The 24,144-nt window shown below is 41.1% G+C and overlaps 1 protein-coding gene across 1 annotated transcript in view; it reads right to left on the reverse strand.

Moving 5' to 3' along the window:
- Positions 1-24,144, reverse strand: part of opcml (opioid binding protein/cell adhesion molecule-like) — a 145,696-nt gene that overhangs the window by 56,258 nt on the left and 65,294 nt on the right. Inside the window, exon 2 of the mRNA XM_088012433.1 lies at positions 10,914-11,149. Coding sequence (XP_087868559.1) covers positions 10,914-11,149 — 236 coding nt within the window. The remainder of the gene's footprint in view (positions 1-10,913; positions 11,150-24,144) is intronic.

Below are 24,144 nucleotides of genomic sequence, written 5' to 3' on the forward strand. Positions count from 1 at the left end.
TGTGGTTGAGGATTCAGAATATCGCCTGTCTGTCCCTCTGCTGATAGGAACTAATATTCTCCGCGCCTCCAGAACCCATCTCCAAGCAACATATGGCCAACAATTTCTCCAGCATGTCAGAGAGAGTCACCCAGAATGGTACACTTCTCTCCTGGAGGTGAGTGACACAGAACAGTATAATGTGGAGGACAGAGTGGGTCCAGCTGTGTATACAGGCCACAAAATACATATTCCTGGGGGAAAAGAAATGGATCTAATGTGCAAGGTGACTGCCGGCCCGAAGAGAAGAACGTATACAGCACTGATTGAGAGCCACCACTCCCTGAAGCTTCCTCAAGACCTTCTGGTTGCCAAGGTCCTTGCTAATGTGAAAAGAGGATGCACCCCTGTCAGAGTGATGAACCTGTCTCAACATCCAGTCACTATCAAGCCAAACACACACCTAGCAAATGTGTCCCTAGTGGATGGTGTTGTGGATTTCTCCGACAAAAAGCAGGGCCAAAGCCATGAACGCAGGTCCAAAGACACATGTCTGAGTCTGACACAGGTAATATCGAGTTGTTGTGTTGACCTAAGTAAATCTGCGGTCGAGAACGAGGACCAGCGCTCCACTCTTCAAAAGCTGGTAGAGAGGAATGTTGATGTATTCTCCCAACATCCTCTAGATTATGGTCACACAAAGACGGTGCAACATGAAATTCCACTAGTAGACTCTAAGCCATTCAGGCTCCCCTACCGCAAGATTCCCCCATCACAGTGGCAAGATGTCAGGAAGATGTTAATCGAGATGGAGGTGGCAGGTGTAATAAGGCCCAGTAGGAGTCCTTATGCTTCACCCGTAGTGGTGGTCACAAAGAAAGACGGCTCACTACGGTTGTGTATTGATTACCGTAAACTGAACTCCTGCAGCACAAGAGATGCTTTTCCCCTACCAAGAATAGAAGAGGCTCTGGAAGCATTGGGTCAGGCCAAGTTTTTCTCTACGCTTGACCTCACTTCAGGCTATTGGCAGGTGGAGGTGGCAGAGCAGGACAAACACAAAACAGCATTCAGTACACCAATGGGTCTGTATGAGGCCAACCGAATGCCTTTTGGGTTGCAGAATGCTCCATCAACCTTCCAGAGGCTCATGACTTGCTGTTTTGGAGACCTGAACTTCACCCATCTTCTAATATATCTGGATGACCTTATCATCTTTTCTAAAACCTTTGATGAGCATCTAAACAGACTGCAGTTGGTGTTTGATCGGCTCCGGGAACACGGTCTAAAACTTAAACCCTCTAAGTGCCAGCTGATGAGAAAAGAAGTGCACTACCTAGGTCATCTGGTATCTGCTGAGGGAATCCGGACTGACCCAGAGAAGATTCGCAGAGTGAAAGACTGGACCAGACCAACAAACCGCAGGGAGGTGCTGCAATTTCTGGGGTTTGCTGGCTACTACAGGCGGTATGTCAGTGGGTACTCTGTCCTAGCAGCTCCCTTATATAGGCTCACAGGTGGTGATCCGAGGATGAAGAAAAGAAGGGGGAAAAAAGGCCTGGCTTCTGACCCACCATTCTTATGGACGGAGGAATGTGAGGAGGCATTCCTGGCCTTAAAGCACAGACTTACTACTGCGCCAGTGTTGGGTTACCCGGACTACAACCTACCGTTTCTGCTTCAGACAGATGCATCAGGGGAAGGACTAGGCGCTGTCTTGGTCCAGGTTCAAGATGGCATAGAGAGAGTCATAGCCTTCGCCAGCCGAGGGTTGAGTCCAGCAGAGGCAAGGTATCCCGCCCACAAGCTAGAGTTCCTTGCCCTGAAGTGGGCGGTAACAGACAAATTCTATGACCATCTCTATGGGCGCAAGTTCTCTGTCCAGACAGACAATAACCCCCTCAAGTACATCATGAGCTCTGCAAAGTTGGATGCCACAGGGCAGCGGTGGGTCTCCCGTTTGGCTGCTTTTGACTTTGATGTCCAGTACCGGAGAGGACAAAGCAATGCGAACGCCGACGCCCTCTCCCGTATGTCCAATCAGGAGGTCACAGAGACTCTGCACTCATGTCCTCTGCGGGTGAGCACCAAAAAGCCCGAACAGGGTACAGATCAGTCCATACAAGACCCAGACAACTCCTCAAACCAGAACACAGTGGTCTCAGCAAACTTGGACTCAGAATCACCAGGATCTAGTGAGCCATACAGAGACATGGGAATGGAGTCACTTCCCGCCATGACAAAGCAAGAGATCCGCGCAGGACAAAAAGAGGATCCTGTTATTGGACCTGTCTGGCATTATAAAAGTCGGAATGTGAAACCCAGTCGCAGTGAGAGGGACAGTGGTGGCCGACAGGTCTGTCTTCTCCTGAAAGAGTGGAAGAGGCTAGTGATCAGAGATGGTATCATGTACCGTCGCAGCCGTGATCATCAAAGAGGAGTGGTGGAACAGCTAGTGCTACCAGAGAAGCTGCGTGAGGGAGTTATGAAGGCTCTTCACAATGACTCCGGACACTTGGGCTTTGAGAGAACAGTTCAGCTGTTAAGAGAGAGATTTCATTGGCCTCAAATGTTCCAGGAAATTAAGAACTGGTGTGAGCAGTGTGAGAGATGCTGCCTCAGGAAAACACCAACTTCGGGAGTCAAGGCTCCATTGGTCAGTGTTCACAGTAATGCCCCCATGGAACTAGTGTGCGTAGACTTTTTAACTTTGGAAAAGTCAAAAGGTGGAATGGAGAATGTCCTTGTGGTCACGGATCATTTCTCACGCTACGCACAGGCATATCCCACTAAAGATCAAAAGGCCAACACTGTAGCCAGAGTGCTGTGGAGAAACTTTTTCTGCCGGTTTGGGCTTCCTGCTAAGTTGCACACTGACCAGGGGCGCAACTTCGAAAGTGCTGTAGTGAAGGAGCTATGCAAATGTATGGGCATCACTAAAACCCATACAACCCCCTACCACCCACAGGGCAATGGCATCACTGAGCGGTTCAACCGCACGCTCATGAATATGCTAGGAACATTAGAGCCACATCTGAAACCCCGGTGGCACGAGCACTTAGATGCAGTGACACATGCATATAACTGTTCACGGCATGACTCTACCGGGTATACGCCATACTTTTTGATGTTTGGCAGACATCCAAGACTCCCAGTTGACATCATCTTTGGGCTCCAGACTGCTAATGAACCAGGAGAATACAGTGCATATGTGCAGAGACTTCATGACTGTCTGTCACAGGCATACGCCCAAGCAAACCAGACCTCTCACCAAGCCAAAAGTCAACAGAAAAAGTACTATGACCAGAAGGCAAAAGGTCAGATTTTCAACCAAGGGGACAGAGTCCTAGTCAAAGTCTGCCATGTTGAGGGACGCCAAAAACTAGGGGACAAGTGGGAGTCGCAACCTTACATTGTGGTGAAAAAGCAACCCAATATACCTGTGTATGTGGTGCAACCAGAAAACGGCGATACTGAAAGAGTGGTCCACCAAAACCTGTTGACACAATGTATGTTCCTCCCAATAGACCAGGAAGAGGCAGGCACAGCAGAGGAGATCATGGAGAACACAGAGGCTATGACAGGACCAGCCTCTGGAGTGACTATGCAGGGGATGGAGGATGCAGAGCCCGAAAAGTTGGAGGAAAATGTGGAGGAAGTTGCAAGCGAGACAACAAATAAACAGGTTGAGCAGCCTGAAATGGAAGGAGTGAACATGCCAAATAGAAAATCTAAAGGATGGACAGAACATGCAACAGATGGGGGCATCATTTCAGCCCCTGGACACAGTGCTCAGAGAAGGAACATGCAGAGGAATCGGCACCCCCCAAACAGATTGTCCTGTGAGTCAGAAGTAGTGGAAAGTGAAGACACTCAACAGAAGATAAAGAGAGGAAGGAAGCTGTGGGAGAAAGCTAAAGCAAAAAAAAAAAAAAAAAAAAAGCAATAAACACTTAGAAAGTTCCACTTAATGGAGCACATGGCAGCAATTGACACACCACACAGCCTATTTATTTATTTATTTATTTATTCATTCATTCATTCATTCGTTCATTCGTTGTTGTTTTGTATTTAGTCTGATGACTGGGACGCCATCAATTAAACAAGGGGTGAATGTAGGGAAGTGCTTGAATGTGTCGGCGCATGTCAGTGTTGGATTTGCTCTTTGTGTTGTGGAGCTTTGTGGAGTATGTCCTCTGAAGGACACCGTACTTGGCATTCGTTAGTGTGCGCTGGTAATACAACGGCCAGTTTCTGCTCTGCATTCTAAAGGTAGGCAATACTGACCGCCAGCTCCTCAATGTAACAAAATGTTACTTTTAATGTTCAGCTAGTTAGTTTTGTATCATTGTTAGCTTTGTATCATTTTGTCTTCTTTTCTTCTTTTTTATATATATATTCTGCATCTGTAAATCAAAAAAAAAAAAAATAACTACGTGAATGAAAGTTGACAAGCAGTTTCTGCTCTGCATTCTAAAGGGCGAAGCCGCATCGCTGTCAGGTGGTCCGAATAAACGGTCACAACCACGATCCCAAACCGCAGTGTGTGTCAGAGTCTTGTTTCCTTCCGACGAAAACCTTAAAGAGTACACAACGCAGAGTCCACGGAACAACGAGGACTCGACTCTCACAGCCAAGGGTTACATATATATATATATATATATATATATATATATATATATATATATATATATATATATATACGTGGTATTCAAACTATAATTTAGAATTTGTCAGACTTTTGTTGCCTTCTTTTACCCTAAAACTGAATGAGGAAGATGGATTGCAGCAGGCTAAAATTATGGTCAAACATTTTGGCATTTAATCAAAGTTGTATTTTGAGGGATTCACATTTTTTGCTCAGGTTATAATGACATATAAGACCAATTACCACAATGTACATTCCCAAGGAGTTTCATGAGTGAACACATGAAATTTCTCTTGAGAGTCGATATTTAAACTATTGACCCTTCTTTGTAACTTCGGAAAGGTACTTTCGATCACTTTGTGGATGTAAACATCCAGGTTTTATTCCTAACTATTGCAGTCACACCCTTTATCAGAACACTCTACATCTGGACCACACAGAAGTCGTGATCACGATCCCTTTTTCCTTCTTCAAACATTGACTTTTCAAATAATTGCGGAATGCTATTTACTTAAGGTTCCATGCGGATGCTCTCTCGGCCATTTGCTGTGTGCCGATCTAATTGTGCAATATTGAATATCCTGAAGTTTTCCTTGCTTCAGCTGAACTTCTCATCATGGCTTTCTTGATGATCCAGTAAATTGGGCGTGGCTATTTTTTTCCTCACGTGTAAAGCCTCACATGTAAGTTGTATTTCATAAGACATTTTTCTTCACCGATTTATTTTAAAGATTAAAGGGGTTCATTGTATGAATGGTACATAAGCAATCCAAGCGTTTTGATGGAGATTTAACCTTTGATTAGTGCCTCCATTTTGGCTCTAGTCAATGAATATATACGGTGTACCTCAAGTTTTAAAGGGGTAGCAATACAAAGGTCTGTTTAAAGTTCGTGGATGACGTTTGGATGAGACCAGAATTACACTTTAAAACTGTTTTGTGTTAACAGTGAACATTACCCTGAAGAAATGATGTTGAGGGTGAAACATGGACGTGGCAGCAGGTGCTTTGTTTCAGAAGACAGTGAACCTGATCAAATATGATGGAAAGACGAATGAAACTAAATTCTCACCAATCCTAGAATGAAACTGTTGAACGGGCGCGCACCACCTAAAACTGGGGAAGGACAATGACCGTAATCACGCAACCAGAACTACAAAGGAAATGCTTTCAGTCGGTTTTCTTTTCTGCCTAGCTCTATAGCTCATCACAGCAGATCAAGAACCCGAGTGGAACCTACTGATGACAGTTACTGTGCACAACCATTCAATGCTGAGAACATAATACGTTTGCTTAAATTGAAAAAAAAAAAAAAAAAAAAGTTAATCCTGCTTTTATCCAATGTTGCGTTGTATCGCAGAAAGCAATCTAATTTCCTGCTGATCAGAATCAGGACTTCCATGAACACTTGATCATTAATCTACTGTAATGTGTCGCTGTGAGCAGTGAGAGGAATGGCAAGCGAGTTGCATGTGTCGACATTCTAACTTGAATGTTAGACCCAGAATACAAAATGATTTAAAGGAAACTGTAGTTCTGAGCAGCACTTAAGATTTGTGTTTTATGGAATAGGATGTGCTTCCGAAGAGTTATCATGTATTCAAGGTTGCGTGATGTCATAAATAAAAGTAAGCAAGCAAACTAAACTGAAAGCTCCAACTTGATGTCGTTTTTTTGATTAGATCTAATGACCGATGTTGTCTTGATACATAAGTAAGAATGATAAAATTTAGCTTTTTATATTTTGTCGTTTTAAAAACTGCATTTTTAAGTTCTGATAAAAAAAAATACTACAAAACACGTCATCTTCAGTCACGCCGTTGGGGAACACATTTATTAATTGATTTGGTCTGATTAATACCAGCGTCTTGATCTTGGTCCTTTGTGGTTGGTTCACTGGCTTCTGTGAACTTTCTTAGTCAGAATGAATGAATATTAACTATCCTGAATTATTAGGTAGTAGAGTTGTAACTGTAGCTACATTTGTCTCTAACAACCACGGAACTGACGGCTCTCCATTTTCCCAGTGGCATTGAATAGAACCGTTTTTCCTGCATTTGGCCCTGGTATTTTAGAAATCTGCAATACTTTTTTTAATAGACATGGTCCCAAGTTTGTTCAAGCATACTGATGCAATTTGGATCGATCACATCTTTAATATCCCTTCTATTTCACACATTAAAAAATATTGGCAGAACAGCTCAGTTATTGTGTTGGAAAAATAAAAATACATGAGCCGTTTAGACAGCTTCACTCAGTGTTTCTAGTGACTATTGGATTTCGTTTGACTCTTGAACATCTACTGTACTGTTTTTTCTGGATCTTACATTTTATTGTTGACACTGCAGATCGACACTGTTACGACCGGCTCAAGGTCATGACCTAAACAGGAGACCAGAAAATAAACATTTCTTAACAAAAACTACATTGTGAAAGTCAGTGTCGGTGGCGTAATGCAAATGCTTGGATGTGTTGTATGAGTGCATATGGAAGTGATGAAGTGCAAAAACAAAGACAAGCTCAAATGTGAGTGCGGACCCAACAGCACAGCACCACAAGCGCCAAGAGGCAAAGTGGAAGGCGACCCCAAACCTGAAAACAAAAATCATCTGCTGCCTCTGACTGTGTGCCTTTTATGCACCGATTTTGAAGAATCTCTGAAGATATATTAAGTCCCGTTCTAATAAACCTAACTTGTTGAAATAATTATAATAATAACAGTATAATAAGGTCAACTGCTATGATAAGCTTCCTTTTCTGTAGTTTGGAAAGTCGTATGTTTAAAGAAAGTAAGTTGTGGATAACCAGCAAGCACATTGTTGAACTCAGGTGAGTCGGACACAGACTTTCAGTTTATTTTAGTTCATCTCCTGAGGATAAACAAAAAGCCCTTGTGAGGTCCTGGCAACTCTTCTCAGCACAAAGGACGTACATAAATAATCTACTAATCAAGACTTATTTTGTGGTGTTCTCTTTTGCCTAAATAATGCAAGCGTAAGGGGTTACAAGCAGAGGGTTGATTCAGGATGGGCATGTGGCGTAAAAACTGAAAATGTTGAAGGATTTTCAGGGATCACTGGTGACAGGCTCTTGGTGGGGACTCCCAGATGAGTGAATGGTTACAGATAATGTGATAAGGGAGACATGCAGGAGGGTATTTGTTCTGTCATCTGGGAGCAAATGATGCGGCGGCTGGTGAAGGAAGCGGTGACAAAGGCCAAACAAAGGGTGTATGATGACCTGCATACCAGGTTGGACAGGAAGGAGGGAGAGAATGATTAGTACAGGTTGGCGAGGCACAGAGATGGAGATGGAAGGGTGTTCATCTGGTAAGGGTGATTAAGGACAGGGAGGGAAATGTACTGACAAGTCCCAAGTTAATGACGGAAAGATGGAAGGAGTACTTTGAAGAGCTGATGAATGAGGGAACTGAGAGAGAGTGCAGAGTAGAATAGGTGGCTGCTGAGGATCAGGATGTAGCCGAGATTAATTAGGATGAAGCGAAGGAAAGGCACTTGGTCCAGACAATAAACCCGTGGGAATGTTTTAGGCAGCAGAGGTTTTTACTGGGTTGTTCAACGAGGTCTTGAAGAGTGAAAAGATGCCTGAGAAGCGTTTTAGTGCCAAATTTTAAGAACAAGAAGAACTGCGTCAACCGCAGACAAAGCAATACTAATGAGTCATACCATGACGCTGTGGAAAAAAGAGCAGTACAAGATAGGCTTAAGTCAGAAGTGAGCCTTATGGTTTCATGCCAAGAAAGACTACTCAGAGGCAAATTTTGTTTGTGTGATGCTGATGGAGAAGTACAGATGGGCAGAGGGAACTGGATTGTTCCTTTGTAGATTTAGAGAAAGGGTATGAAAGAAGTGGTACAGCAGGAGGAGGTCTGGAGAGGCAGTGGCCCAGGGTATGTACAAGAGCCGTGAGACAGCAGTGAGGTGTGCTGTAGGAGTGGGACTGCATCAAGGATCGATTCTTGGTCCGTTCTCTGAAAAATAGACGGCTTATAGAGAAGGTGATTATTTGTAGAGCAGTGGCCCTCAATAGGCAGCACGAGGTCTGAATCCAGCCCTCAAATTACACATTTTTGGTTCCAACACTGTGTGTGTGTTGTTTTTCACAGTATCCACATTTCCATATTGACACATTGTGGAATTGAAAACACTGTGTTTCATAAGGCCTCTAGATGTCAGCCGCGTAATACAGCAACAGGGGACTTTCATCTCCCATGTAACGTCAGCCTGTCACAGTATCACTCAGACATTACGGCTCCAGCACCAGCGCCACGGTTTTACTTTCACTTTCAGAGCAGTTTGCTAGTTGCTACCTCCTCTGCAGAAGGACCCTAAATTAGAAGAAAGTGGCATGTTCTAAATTTGCTGCAAAAATAAAAGATTGGCAACATTTTAAGCAACAGTGCTTGTGTTCTTAGATAAATGTTTCCAAGCTGAAAGAGCATCATGACAGAAAGGACAGACATTTTCTCAAATTTCAATATGAGAACAAAAATAATCGTATGAAGTTTGCAGGCGGGATTCTTGTTTCATCTGTGACTCAACTGACATCTTGACATCTTTGTTCACTCTGTGAAGACTTTTAGTTTTTTAGTTAGACTAAAAGGCACCTTTAAATTTATTTAAAATAACTCAAACAAGGAGATGTTTGAGTTATTTTGAATCTATCTGCATTTTGCCGTGTGGATTGATGGACTGTGATATAGAGCCGTCCAATAATTTAGAATATTGTTGAAATATTATTCCTGGAACTTTGTCACTGTGTGTTTGCTTTTATGTGTGTTAATTATGGCGATTTGGGTTTAATAAGAAGTATGTTTGCAAGTGTCGACAAATAGAAATTTCGAAGGGTCAAAAAGACTTTGTTAGTCAAAGAAAAGCTCAAGATTTGTACTCGAGTGTGAATGTTGAGGAGGCTATAAGCCAAAACCCACGAAAAGAGGAACCAAAACCTTCTGCCCTGTAAGGATTAGGGGGTAAAGAAAATGAAAGGATGAGCACTGCAAAAAAAAAAAAAAAAAAAAACAACAAAAAAAGTCTTGTCTTGTGTTCCATAATCTGTAGCCTTATAGCCTCTTCAGTTTGTAATTTTCTGTTTTAAAGAACCAGGTAAAAGCATTTGCCTTTTTCTTTTTCTTCTTCTTCTTTTTACTGTCAGCTGAGTTATGCATGTGTTTGTGTGAACTCCAGTAGTAAGTAGAGTGATCAAAACATGGATTTGCTGTGAGCATCTAATGTCTAACTAGCTAATGTAACAATAGTGGTATTGTAAAATGCTATAGCATTAGCGCTTTCACACAGAGCACTTTAGCAGAAATATTTGTTTACACTGTAATATAAAGATGTTGGCGTTCACACACTCTTACATGCGCCAATGAATAGTCAAAATGCACGTTTTCTTTGTACGTATTTAGCACTTGGTTCTGTCTTAATTTGTGTTATCTCCAGATCTGTTTGTGAGACTGGAGTGGTGCAGACTGTGCGAGCCTTTTCACGGTTAGCGAACATGGATAGATAGAAAAATGACATTTTGTGAATGCATAATATTGGCTAATATTTGATTTGATTAAAGCCGGGGCCCAACGCTTCGGGGTTATTCGTTTCAACATATTTAGATAACGTTAATTAATGTTGGCCGGTGGTAATTAAGGTTATAATTTAATGAGAGAAAAAAAAAAATCTTAAGTTAATAAGATCATTTTATTGTCTTATTGAGTTCCATTGAACACGTTTTACTCGAGTTGTTTTCTCTGCGGATTACAGAACCATAAACAGGGGGATCTTTATCTGCTTAGGATTGCAGACGGCTCAGTACTGATGTTGCACATTCTCATTTTGATTCTCCATCAGATATCTCTACCAGCTAATGTAGTAATTATGTTTGATCTTTCATTAAATGTCTTCTGGTGTAGCCACAGGGTTTAGACTTCTCATAAAAATCCTTGATTACTGAGCTCAATGGCTGTAGAAAGCGTGGATTAAACTGATTTCATCATCAAGATGAAAGATTTTCTCTTTTTTTTTTTTATTGTACAACACCCGCTATTAATATTGACAGGAAATTTAAAATCAAATTGCAAATGAATGTCAGTTTCATCATCAGGTCTGATACTCTTTAAAAAAAAAATCATCTAATCAGACCCTCCAAAGCTTTCCCCTTTGATTTTTAGCCTGACGGCGAACACCCAAAGGGGACAAGAGATTGACATCTGGCTGCCGAAACGGATCCCTGACAAAGCTGCCGCAGCTCCGCGCGATCCGACGACTTACCTTGAACGATGAGATGCACTTTTGTGGATTTTGGTTTCTTGTTGGTGAGGATGGAGCAGACGTAAGGTCCCTCGTCGTGAACGTTGACATTTTGGATCTGAATGCTGTACTCTGTGATGGCGGTGTTTTCCATCAGGATGACACGAGGATCCAAAGACCACTTCTCCGTCCCCGCGAACAGAATGGTGGTGCGGTTGAGCCAAGCCACTCGAGAGACTTTGCTATCGACGCTGCATCTGGGTGGCAGAAAGAACGATACAAACTATTAGCATTTTGAGCAGTAAATTTCGGTAGAAACGGTTGCATTGCAAAACTAATGACAGGAGTGGTAGTCTGTCGTTAGATGTTCTAAGTCGAGCCGGAAATGTCAACAAGGTCAAGACTGCAAATTGGTAGTTTTGCCCAACGAATTGCATCAAACACATGGATAACATCACCCAATTAATTTATCTATGCATAGCAATATCGATTAGCCATTGCACGCACTAAGTTGAACTCATTGCCATTTGTCACCGATTCTGTCCGTAACCTTCATGGACAGAATTTCTAGGCGGGAGCCAAGATGTGTAGAGGATCTATCTATTTTGGTGACCTCAGAGTCAGAGCTCTTGTTTTTTTGTAAATTATGTGGTTCTGCTGGCATCGTCAGAACGTGATCTACAGTTTTCACTGGAGCAGTTGATGGCCGAGTGTGAAGTAGATCGGGATTTCAACCAGCACCTCCAGGACAAGACGCAATTTGAGACGGGAGAGAATAAAGTGCGCGCCGAGTTCCAGTCGTGAGTTACGGAAAAGAAATTGCCAAAGAAAAAGTTAAAAGAGCAACAACCAAATCAGCTGAAAATGTATTTCCTTTTGACCATAATGCTTTAGCCGTTGTGCCTTGAAAGCTATCCAGGCATTCTCATAATTTTTTATAACCGCTAATAAAATTAGCAGTACCGTGCCAAATAAGGGCCGGCCAAAACCCGAGCCGCCTTCGCTGAAAATGACCCTAGTCTAGTCGAACAGTATCACGTGGCGTTTGGCAGCTATTTCTGTCCTGAGGATTCAGTGTTTCTTAGCACAACAACAGAAAGTCCTGTAGTGACTGATGGACAGAACAAGTGCTGAAATCCCAAGAAAGATGTATAGGCTGTGTGAACTTCTAACCATATTTAAGATACTACTTCATAGGAATTGCTTTTTCTAAGCCGTATTTGATCCAGCAAACCTACAACACGTCGCATCCAACAAAACAGCAACCACGACGTTGTTAATTCAATGAAAAACTCAAAATAAACTAAAATGTAGCTAGTGAGAAGTTTTCCTAAAACAGCAAATGTTCCCTTACTTCACTCACAGTTAAGTGATTACAAAATTTGCTGAAGCTGGTTATTAATCTGATCAAAGCCAAAAAGTATCAGGTGCACATAATAGAGTCGAAAGGAATGTCAGAGACTAATTAAAATAGAAGCTATGTGATTTCTTTTAAAGCATGTGGTGAGACGAGGGCTCTGGCAACACTTGAAATATTGAGGAACATTCTTTGTCAGCTGGTGGACTTCATCAGGGTCAGAAACCTCTGGCTTTCTTTTACAAATTTCAATAAACAAACCTTGCCACCGGCATAGTCAGGATAACTTGTATTCAATTGCAACATTTGTGTTAGATGGAGGCACAGGAGTGCAAAACAACATCATGGGGTAATAAATAAATCAAGCCAAGTATCAGGAAGTGAATTATGAACTGGATGCATTTTCCAGAAGCCTCACAGTCCCACTCTCAACAATTACACACAACACCACATGCTAAAGAACCGTTTGCAAACTTTTACAATTGTGGAAATTGAAATAATGTCTTAAAATAAACTTTGAAATAATTCAATTTAACATTCTGTCCTGGCGTTGTAAAATTTGGAAACCTTCGCTTCAGTTATGTGCACTACCTTTGTACTTCTATGTAAATAATCCTTACACTTTACTCATATTAAATTCCTAATTTCTCTCGAGTAGAATGTTTTCTCTTCTCTTTCCGCTCCTGCGACGGTACAGCGCCGGTCTGTGATTTCTGCTTCTGGCCAATAAACGCTGATGATTGAGGGGAAAAAAAAAAAAAAAGATAGAAAAGAAGAAAAACTGACTGTGAAAGAAGCAGTAAAGGGGCATTATTTATTACACTAATGGTTTCTGTGCAGCTCACAGACACCCGGAGAGCCTCACACAGCCAGCAGTGTTTGCTAACCCCAGACACTGTTCCTTGTAAATAGAGTTAAACAAGAAATCATAGAATCACAGATCAGCACGTCCCTGCTGAATTGAATGAGTGTGTGTGTGTGTGTGTGTGTGTGTGTGTGTGTGTGTGTGTGTTTAATAATGTGTGAGAAGAATGTCATGAACAAGGCTAAGAGAGACGATGAGCAACAAGAGTGTCAGCAACAACATGACTAAAGGGCTCCTGGACCGAACAGAAAAGGCCAAATGGAGCAGCAGATAATATAGACGCTCCTTGTTAAATATATTAATTGTATAGATACAACCATATTTAATTATTTAGTCATTACTTTGCATTAGTATTTCAAGCTGACAAATTGTGCAGATGTGGTGCTATGTATGCTGCAATTGAACTATTAAGAGACCGCACAGAAACCAGCAGGAGGGCTGTATGTGACGGGAGGTAACACGTCTCATTAGTGTTCAGCGGTGGGAGGAGAAAAAAAAAAAAGCAGGGTGATCATGTGCAGAAATATCTGCTGGAGGAGCTGTAATGGCCTTGAAAAAAAATCTAAAGGTCAGTCGAAGTCATTAAACTGTGGCCTTTTTGTTTAAGCCTGCGGATGATGCATATTTTACATGAAATGAATAGTGGTTCATTTAGAAAAAAAAAAAAGAAAAAACAGGGTAGCACAACGAGTTTTTTTTTTTTTTTTTTTCTTTTATGATCAGGGTGATTGTGGAAAGCAGCCAGAGTGCCTGGCACTATTCCTCACAGGAAGGAGACGTGAGTGTGAGAGTGCCTGTCCATCACGCTCGTCTCTGTGACTCCCTGTGACGGCACAAGAGCTCCTGACTGTTCCCGACCTCCCGCACACCGACTTGTGGAGACGGACGGCGCTGGACTGAATTAAGCAGTTAGAGCGCATGTGTCAAACTCGAGGCCCGTGGGCCAAATCTGGCCCGCCGTCGCTTTTTGTGTGGCCCTCTAGAATCTAGAATCAGAGAGAACTAAAACTGCATGTTTTAGTTCTCTCCCTGGTTTAATGCACCTGGATCAAATGATGGCTCATTAGAGGCCTAAGAGGAACGTTGACATGCTGGAAAGGTTGTAACTACCACCAGAGAGAGAACTAAAACATGCAGGATGCATTTTTAAGATTTCATTAATATTTCAACAGTTTGTGAATGGGTTTTATCAATACATTCTGGTGCAACCGGCCCTTTAAGAGCATTCATGACCTTGATTTGGCCCAAAACGAAAATGAGTTTGACATCTCTGAGTTAGAGAAACTGGTTGTGGGGGGGTGGAGGCTGCCCCCCCACCCCAAAGCTCATTCTCACTTGGACCACTGAGCTCTTGGCTATGATTGGGATGTATGTTTAAAAAAAAAAAAAAAAGACCCCACATGCACCTCGTAACAAAATACAGTGCTGTGGAAAAGATACGGGTGCATTACATCATGTCTTCCACGTCCTGAGGCCAAAGAGCCGTCTCTACCAACACACTGTTTTACTCCTAGAATGCTATTTTTCCAAAATGCACACAGGCAAAGAATTGTTTCCCCCCCCCAAAAAAAGCCTGGGGCATCATCAAGATCATACTGAACTTATTCTCTCGTTGAAATCCAGTCGTCTTCAGACAAATGATTGTCATGTCCTGGATAACTGGGGAATCTACACTAATGTACAGTGTGAGGTTATTTTTATTTTATTTTATTTTTAAAAACAGACAGACCTTTGCTTTCTTTTTTTCCTCTATCAGCAGAAGTTTGATGCCATTTTCACCCAGCCTCTTTCTGACTGTTGAGTCATGAACCCCGAAGCTACAGATTTGTCTTTATTGACATATAAAACTGGGGTTGCATTGGGAAAAGCTTATTGCACAACAATTCTGACTGTAAACAAGGACAACAAACAACCTGATTGGGACAACTCTACTTACTGCTGCTCTCTTCAAAGCTGACACACGACAACATTGCTGTTGACAAGTCTCAACGGCAATGTTCCCACTTTGCTTCCTCTACCACAGAGTATTCCAGGAATGCCGGATGATGTGTTACCGCTGCCACACAGTGTGTGGTTTCAAACATTACAAAGAACATGTATGTATTGGGTGAGGAGGAGTTTTTTTTTTTTAAAGGTACACACGTAGAATAACACTTATTCTGTGTCCTCTTATGCAGCAGCTTCAAAGGCTTTTAGGAACTCAAGAATGATAAAACTTGAGCAAATAATGGAGACAAGACAAACAGATTATAAAACTGTAATCCTATTATGTTTATCTATTAATCTATCAAATAAGCTAAATATACAGGAAATGGCTGTAAATTGTTTTTACATTGACATTTTTTTGATGCACCTGATCGTCTGTATACTTTACTTTTATTTCTAGAATTATTCTAGCTGCCGATCAGCATCTGGCACCTCTGAGGTCATTCCAAGATGCAGGTGTTTCTCTCGAGCTTATAGGTAAAATAATAAAACAAGATGTGCCTGGCTTTATGTTCAAAGATACTTTGTTGACTTTGAGGAAAAAAGTATGACAGACTCAAACCTCTTCTGCAAAGCCAACAAATCGTTTTAAATAGACTCTCAGTAAACTAGAGGGAAGGGTGAAAAAAGCAGTTATCAAAAAAATGCAACGTCAAAAAGACAACTTTTTATGCTAAACATTTCATTAGAACTCATATATAATTTAAAACTGAACACAATTCAATTATATGTTAAATAATCAATACGAATACAAGTGTTATGAAGAATCAATTCAAAAACGAAAAACCTTCTCAGCTCCCCTCACTGTCCTCTGCAGGTTCCAGTTGTCTGTCATTTTGGGACTTAATGGAAATACCAGGCTGAGATTCAGCGTGTCGACCTTTCTACTGAGACTATGTAACCGCCAGGGGCAAAAGATGCAACGAGTAAAGTTTCAGAGAGAGAAGAAGCAACATGTCGGCCTACAGTTTCCTCAGCAGGCCTCGTTCTGATGAAACTGAATGTTGCTTTCATTCCTTTCTTTAACCTGGCATTAAAAACCACCCTGAATGACTGACTGATCCCAGTTAGCCGCTTTGCATGGAGATGAACCGAAACTCTACCCATGTCGCAAATGGAGTCGGGCTCAGGACTCAACATTTCTGCTGATAGGTCAATAAGATAAGATGCGTTCAGTCCTTACAGCTAGTGACCTTTACTAAGATTAGTCACAATTTGAAGACTTATTTCAGCCACAAACTCTTGAAAAGCATCACTATAAGGCTTAGGAGATGCAAAGAGAGAGGAGAATGTGAGGTTTAACAAAATCACATTTCACCCCAAGGTCACCCATAAAAAGGCGCTGTAGTAAAACACACGGCAGCTAACTCACATACACTTTCATTAGTTCATTAAAAAAAATACAAGTGGATATTCCCTGAAAAATATATATCTTATGCTTTGCAATTTTTAACACAAGCTGTTTGAATGAGCTCCTAAAAGTAACTTAATTAAATTAAGAAATAAAAGTAGGTACATTTTATTTAAAAAATGTGTGTTTTTACATATTTGTTAAAACTGTCCCCATGTCATGACAGTATAACATGGGAAAGACGAACTGTGAAAAATTGGAGTTCCCCTGGCCCGTTCTTGTTGTTCTACTGCCATCTGCAGAAATGCACCGCTCCCAGTCAGCAACAACCAATCAGAGCAAGAAGCTCTGATTGGTTGTTTCTGTCCTAGCGGTGTAGATGACAGCAGAAGCACTGGGAGGAAGCAGAGGAGCTCATTTTCTTTCAGACATTATCTGTGGCAGTTTGAACAAAAATGTAAAAAAAAAAAAAAAATTAAAGTTACTGACTCTTTCACAGTATATTGGATTTTTTATTTATTTATTTATTTATTATTTAAGAGCTTAGCAGGTAACACAGCAACCTACCAGGAGCAATGTAAGGTCTGCAGGTTTCCCTTCAATGTGTCCCAGGATACAATACATTTATTCACTCATTACATTCAAACTGCCAGTCTAACACAAACCCAAGGACAGTTCTGAAGAAAGTTATTCTAAATGTGATCAGATCCATATGGACTCATTCTATATACAGTTTGAACTGGGTCTTCTTCGCCTTTTTTGTCTTTTTTTTTCTTCTTTACAAACTAAGATACTTGGTTTTCTACTTATCACACCATCTGTTTCTGCTTAGGAGTCGTTCTGGTTTGAATAATCACGGTAGAGCTTTATAAATTAACTATGTTGCGAAAGAAATAAACACAGTGGGAGAGGAGAGCAGCAAGAAGCCAAATCTGCAAAGTGCCTGGAGGTATAATTTAAAACTTTTTATGTGTATAACATTGGCAAACACCAATGCGATAAGTGCTCATGCTTCCAGTTTGTACTTCATATTTGCTCTTCATGCTATATGATTGATAGATCAGACTCCACAGGCTCAAAATGACTAAATAAATAAACGTGAGACGAAAGGTTAACAAAGAAGAGCTTTAAAAGATTCAGAGAGCCATCAATCAGGAGCAATGTGATTACGGTACAGTCAGGTTTATAAGGGATTGTCTTAGGGAAATAGAACATGTCTGTAGATATGAGAATGCAGCACAGAAAGCCCTCAGGCTGGAGGCTCTGGGACAGACCTGGTGACAAAGAATTCATATTAAAGACAGATTATTGTTTTCCTTCCAAGCACACAAAGCCTAACCTTCAGTTCAATGGACCTCACAGGATGAAGAGCATTACTCAAGCTGTCACTTCTTACTGCCACTGCAGGGTCAGAGGCGACAGCTGTGGAGGGGCGGGGGGGAAGGGTGCACTTCTATCAGAGTACTCCATCAAAGCTCTGACGTGAATCTGAACTAGTGGACAAACACTTCCTGCGGGACAAAGGTGGTGAAGGGAGAGAGCGTCTTTCGTTTGTCTTAAATGATCTAAAGTCAGCTCGGAGAGCCGGATGCATCTCAACCGCATTTCTACGTAGCAGGTGACAAAATCCGACTGTAAACTTGTCGTTATTATTAACGACAGATCTGGATTTGACCCAGGAAATATTAGGGCAGAAATAATAGCTTCGTTCTTCATTGGGACTGTAGAAGCATCCCAAAAACTTTACTGACATAGACCTTCATGTCAGTAAATATATGGAGCTCAAACCAGTGATTACTATATATACTATATTATATTGAAAAATATTATCAGTGACTTAATGTTTTTTTTGTGTGTGTGTTCACATCATAAACTTCCAGCTTTTACCCTTTAGAATTTTTCTGGAAAACCCCTGAGGGCAAACATTTTATTTTTCTCTTTAGCAGTTAAATCCACCTCATTTGTTGCTCCTATCTAACTTTGTCCCTGTGCTGTTTGCTGCTAAGAAGCTTATGCCCTCTGTAAATCAGTTGCCTTGAGCTGCTGAAGAAAAAGACCAACTGAAACCAGTAAAAGTCACAGATTTTCCCTCCACTGCTGTCCATCAGATCCACATACAGCAAATAAGACAAAATGCACCACAACACAGTGAAACCTTGCATCAGATTTTGCTTTGGGTAGGCACCGCGCTGTTTTCCTCGTCACTGTTAACATTTAGATTCACCAAACCGCTGGGATTACTTCCAACTTAAGCCAAGGACTCTGTGGAGTTTTGTTAACGGGCGTAAAAATTGACAGCTTTTGGTTCCGCAGCGGCAGTCTGAGGATCGAAGAAAAAAATAAAAATGCTTTTCCTTGATGTCAGTAGGACACAAACACAATTAATATGTATTGGCTGAAGCAGAAATGGCTTAAATGCTCAGTTAGTTGGACGGTTTTACTGTCTGCCCGACTTCAGTTGTGACTTGCACCAATTTATCAGCGGAAACTGAGAAGCATCGTCCACTGAAGTGGGAGTAAACAACTCCTTCATTAGGCCGTTGGAAGTTCAGCCGAAGCGGAACATTTTATCAGTCAGAGTCTGAAACGTCCAATCAAACGGATCTCGCCCGTGTTCACGCATCCAGACTTTGCTAACACTTTCTCATCAAGATAATACATTTTTATGAAAAAAAATAAAAATAAACATTAAGAAATCTATCAGCATGTTGCCAAAAATAAACAGTAGATGCTTAAAAAGGGCTAAATGAATGGTCTATCGGTGCAAGGTCATATATGGGTAAAGGCGTGGTGTGCATCACACCATGCCTCACGATATATATACTGCTCAAAAAAATAAAGGGAACATTTCACTTTAATTTTGTGTGTGGCTCCAAATCCAGGCCTCCATTGGTTAATAAATTTGATTTCCATTGATGATTTTTGTGTGATTTTGTTGGCAGCACATTCAACTTTGTACAGAACAAAGTATTCAATGAGAATATTTCATTCATTCAGATCTAGGATGTGTTATTTGAGTGTTCCCTTTATTTTTTTGAGCAGTGTATATATTCATACAGTTGACCTATTTATTTCACCACGAATGCTTAAATTTTTCACTGAATGTAAAGTTTAACATATAAAAGATAAAACCGAATTGCATAAAAATCCTTTATCGCTCATTAATGAGTGATGGATTTGTCTTACTGATCGTGTTACATAACTAAATGTGCATCACACATAAAAAACTAAATGAGGTCACAACAAAGGCGTCCTAAACTAAATCTTTTCACTTAGATTTTTTTCAGTCTGAAGAAGACACTGTTGCAGACCATCAATACTGATCATTTAGTAAACCATTCAAACATAAATCACTGAACATCATTCAGAAGATACGTTCAGCCAATATTTGCCACAGCACAGAAACAACATAAATACAACTCTGTGGAATCATAACAGATTATTGTACATGGTAAAACAATAAAAATATTAGCATTCAAAGTTAGTATTTTGGGTTTTTCATTTAATCTGGTATTTTGGAACTCATCTATGTTCACATTAGATTGTGAGAGTGACTGGTTCGTTCTGGTATTATGCTGCCAGTTTCTGTTCCTGAAATAAAACAGAAAAAACTTAGAGCATAAAAAGATGATTCAAATGATTGGAAATCACAAAGAAAAGGTTTTTTCCATGAATATTTTCCTTTTTTTTTTCTTTTCTATTTTTGTATCCTTGAAAATTGTTAAGTGGAAAATATTGTCAGGAAACATCAGGCCAAATAAAATACCGTGACGCTCGCCTGTCACTAGATGAGTTAGTGAACATGCCCCTTATGTTTCCTGTACAACTCACAGGGATTTCTATGGACCTTTGTCTCTGGTTACCATAGCCACCAGGCTGAAGTGCAAAGAACATGTGTCTTGCCCTTAACAACATCTGAACAATGGACTTCGTTTTGCTACATTTTTCATTGCTGCTGTTTTTTACACTATCAGTTCTCAACTCTCCCAACACAGAGATTAGCAGACAAATTTGTTTAGTGAGTCACACCCAAGAGTGTTAAATTTGACTTTAAGCTACAAACACAACAGCCCTACTCCCAGGTGTTTCTCCACGTGGCTCTCATTACTCTGTTTCTGTCGAAATGCAAACCGGGAGCGGCACACTGTTGGGGTTTTTTTGTTGGTCATTCTTGGTACCCGCTTCGCTACACTGATTTGGTGATTTTAAAATATAATCCTGAGTGCAAGACAACGACATGCGGAAGCACGTTACACAGCAATGTCTGGAGATTTTAGTTTTATAGACTTGTTGGGAGGAAAAAGAAGAGAGAGACGACTGGTAACACGTAAGAGTGGCTAATCAGAAGCAAGTGGAAAATCCTCAGTGGACTGACTCGGGGGTGGGGGGGGGGGTCTTTTTTGTAAATGATGCTTCAGCATCACCTTTATGTACAGTAGCTTTACAACCTGTTCACTGCCTGAAACAGATTTAGAGACACCAGAATGCCTTATAAAATAAGCATCCTAATTTAAATTTAAATAATAAATTACCAGGTGCAGAGTCTTATCTAAAAGAGATTACAAAGTATATTCTGCTTCATAGTAAATCCGAGTGAACTTGTTAAACAGCTTTTCATTGTGGGACAATTTGGCCTAGAAAATCCAGCAGTTTGTGCGCCGTCCAGAGAACCGCCAGCGCAGATCGGGCAGTAGGTTTTGAAGTGAGAAAAATGAACGGCTCCACGTTGGATTCTGCTTATTCGTAGCTCGACGGTGACCCGGTGTATTGACAGAGTCGGCTAATGAAGAGGTTTAGGCTGACGCTTAGCTGACCTTTGGTTCCACAGGCAAGGAAGAATCCTCCATCCTTTTTAAGGCATTTGTGTGACAGCATTTGAAACAATGACAGAGCGACACACAAGATATGAATAATTTATAAGCGCCGTGAGAATACAGGTGTGCTCCCACTTCGGCAACGTGCTCTGGAACCAGAGGAGTTTCCTGGAGGAAGTTATTCAACCTCCAAAGGAAAAACTCAGCCATTTCTCACTGGTTAAATTTCCTAAGCATTTTATTTCAGTCGTTCTCGAATTTTGCTTAATTTTGAACGTCTTTTTTTTTTTCTTTTAACTGTTTCATGTTATTCTACAAGTGCAATATATGCATGCAACTAAAATAACTAAATGGGGATGAATTATTTTCCAAGGCTCTCTACAAAGGGCAGTTTAATCAATGAAAAGCCTTGTAATAAGGTGTAAAGGCACATAGTCAATCTGAGATAATCACCTGCTTAGTGTTCAGAAACAAAGGCAGAAAATGTATTCTTAGATTCAACGTTTAGATAAGTTATTCTCTGGAAATATATAATAAAACTTGTGTCACAACAAGAACTTCACAAATGTGTTTTTTTTCTTTTCCTATGGAAATGTGGGAAGAAGCAGCGATTCAATTTCTTTTTTAATATTTTCCAGCTAAAACTGTTGTACGCACCTGGCAGCTACAACCAATTAAGCGGACTAACTCGCAGTTAAACACAGCAAGCCGCATCACAGTTTGAAGAGACAATAATTGGACTCTCCTCTTTCACCCAACTTTTCTTACCGCTGCTTTCGGTGGATGAAAACAAAGTACGGCAAGCCGCCCAGGCGTACGCCGCTCCTCATTGCTGACGCTCACAGGCCAGGACAGAGACCGTGAGGTAAAAAGTCAAGTTACTGCTGCCAGGGCAGATTGTGTAGCCAATCAGCATCAAGTTACAAAGGTCAAAGTCACCTGCCAAGCGTGACCCTGCCCTGAGTTTTCAACGCTCAGCAAATTTAGCGCAGTACAGTCCTAATGAAAATCAACGCTGACAACCAGGTCAATGCTTTAAAAGTGCAGAGCTTGATGCCAGTATTTGCATTACTAAACCAGAGCAACTTTATTTTTTTGTCTTCCTCGCCTCACTGAACGCTGCCATACATCACCATGCAGAAATTAAAGACTTTGTTTTCCGCTGTCCTTGCAGGTGGAGAGCAATAAACAGCATTGCACCTGTGCAGGATGAAGCTGAGACTTTTGGTTTGGTTTTCTCGAGTCACGCGTCAAAAGAAACCAGCAGACGTTGAAGGGCGAGGTGCAGAGGTGAGTTCCTTCCTAAAAGACGCATGATTTCCGATGAGAGCTGTGGAGTTTAGATCCTCGATGATCAGGACTCACGATTTGGTGGCGAGGCACGTCGTTGAATAAATAAAAAAAGTAACTTTGTCATACCTATCTGACGATAAGGTGCAGGAGTATCTACAGTGTCTATATAAAACAGTATTCACGCCCTAACCCTAACTGACTCTAAGCCTTGAACGTTTTGTCCTTTTATTGCTTTTGCAAATCAGTCATGAGCAACAAATTGGGCTTTTTACGACAACGAAAACAAACAAAAAAAACCATGTAAGGTTAAAGTGAAAACTGATTTCCACAAAATAATGATAATTAGATAAAAATAAATAACTGTACAACACATGTCCTGGTAAGATGACCATTCTGACCGTAGCAAGCATGATGTAGGATGGCCAGCCACACTTTATTTTTTACTCATCTGACGGCGCGGGTCGCCTCACGACAGCAGAGTAATGCACAATGAGTCCTTGGACTTGATAAAGAGCTAAACGAGTACAGAGCCATTTACCTTTAAAACAAATCCACTCTCAGAGGTTATACACCACACTATGCAGGAAAGTGAGTAAATATCAGGATATGCTGCAGACGATGAATTAGCAAAAAACAGTTTTGATAACACTCAGCTTGCCACTCAGATTTCCTCGAAGCTTCCAGCTTTGTCTCAGAGCTCAGATGACTGACTGTCAGGCCAGGAGCAGGATGACATAAACCACCATATCTTTCTTTTTTTGCTTATCCTGTCACAATGAGAACAAGAAACGTGCCTCTGCTGACAAGTGAGTTTCGGGCGTCCTTTGTGAAAGGAGATAATTTGCCACATCCCAGAACATCTCACGTCCTGACAGAGACCTTCTCGAGATATTTGATAGGTTTGCGAGGCTCACAAATGTGTGCCAGTCAACACAACTCAAAGGGAAATCGGTGATAGGTAGGAATATAAAACAGATGGTCCTCGTTCTGCAGCACACGGAGGCGATGCGCCGCGCGTCAGACGATGGATGCGCTCTGAAGTAAAAGGAAAAGTGTTTCTATCAAACTGCGAACATGTTTGAAATGTTAAGATTTATTGCAACACATTGCGTTGTCTCTGGAGCAACTAGCATTAGAGTGGCAGAGACTGTAGTAAATGCAGTATGATGTTTATTTCAATGAGACGTCTCATCCGTCACTGCTCACAGGTCCTGTAGAATGTTAAGTGAAGTTTGGGATTCAGGCTCAGTCCTCCTTAAGGATGTTTCCTTAGCATTAATGAGGGAGAGAAAAGCAGTGGCTGCATGGGGGTGAAAACATCAGCCACCGAACGTAGCCACACTCAGCACGTCGACTATGGCAGCACATTTGCTGAGAGAGGATGGGGAGCTTCCTAAAATAATGGCCTAAGACATTTTTTGCCAAAAGTGACTTTTCTTTTTTTTTTGCCTAAATCATCTTTTGGCAAAATAGAGGTGGTGATTTATTTTTATTTTTTTTTCCAAAATTACTTTTAGCAAAAAAATGACATGAGCCCTTATTTTGGGAAGGCGATGATATAATAGTAGCAACACATTTGATATGCA

Source organism: Poecilia mexicana, unplaced genomic scaffold, assembly GCF_051168715.1.
Source record: "Poecilia mexicana isolate PSO_F unplaced genomic scaffold, ASM5116871v1 scaffold_14, whole genome shotgun sequence".
Taxonomy (NCBI): domain Eukaryota; kingdom Metazoa; phylum Chordata; class Actinopteri; order Cyprinodontiformes; family Poeciliidae; genus Poecilia; species Poecilia mexicana.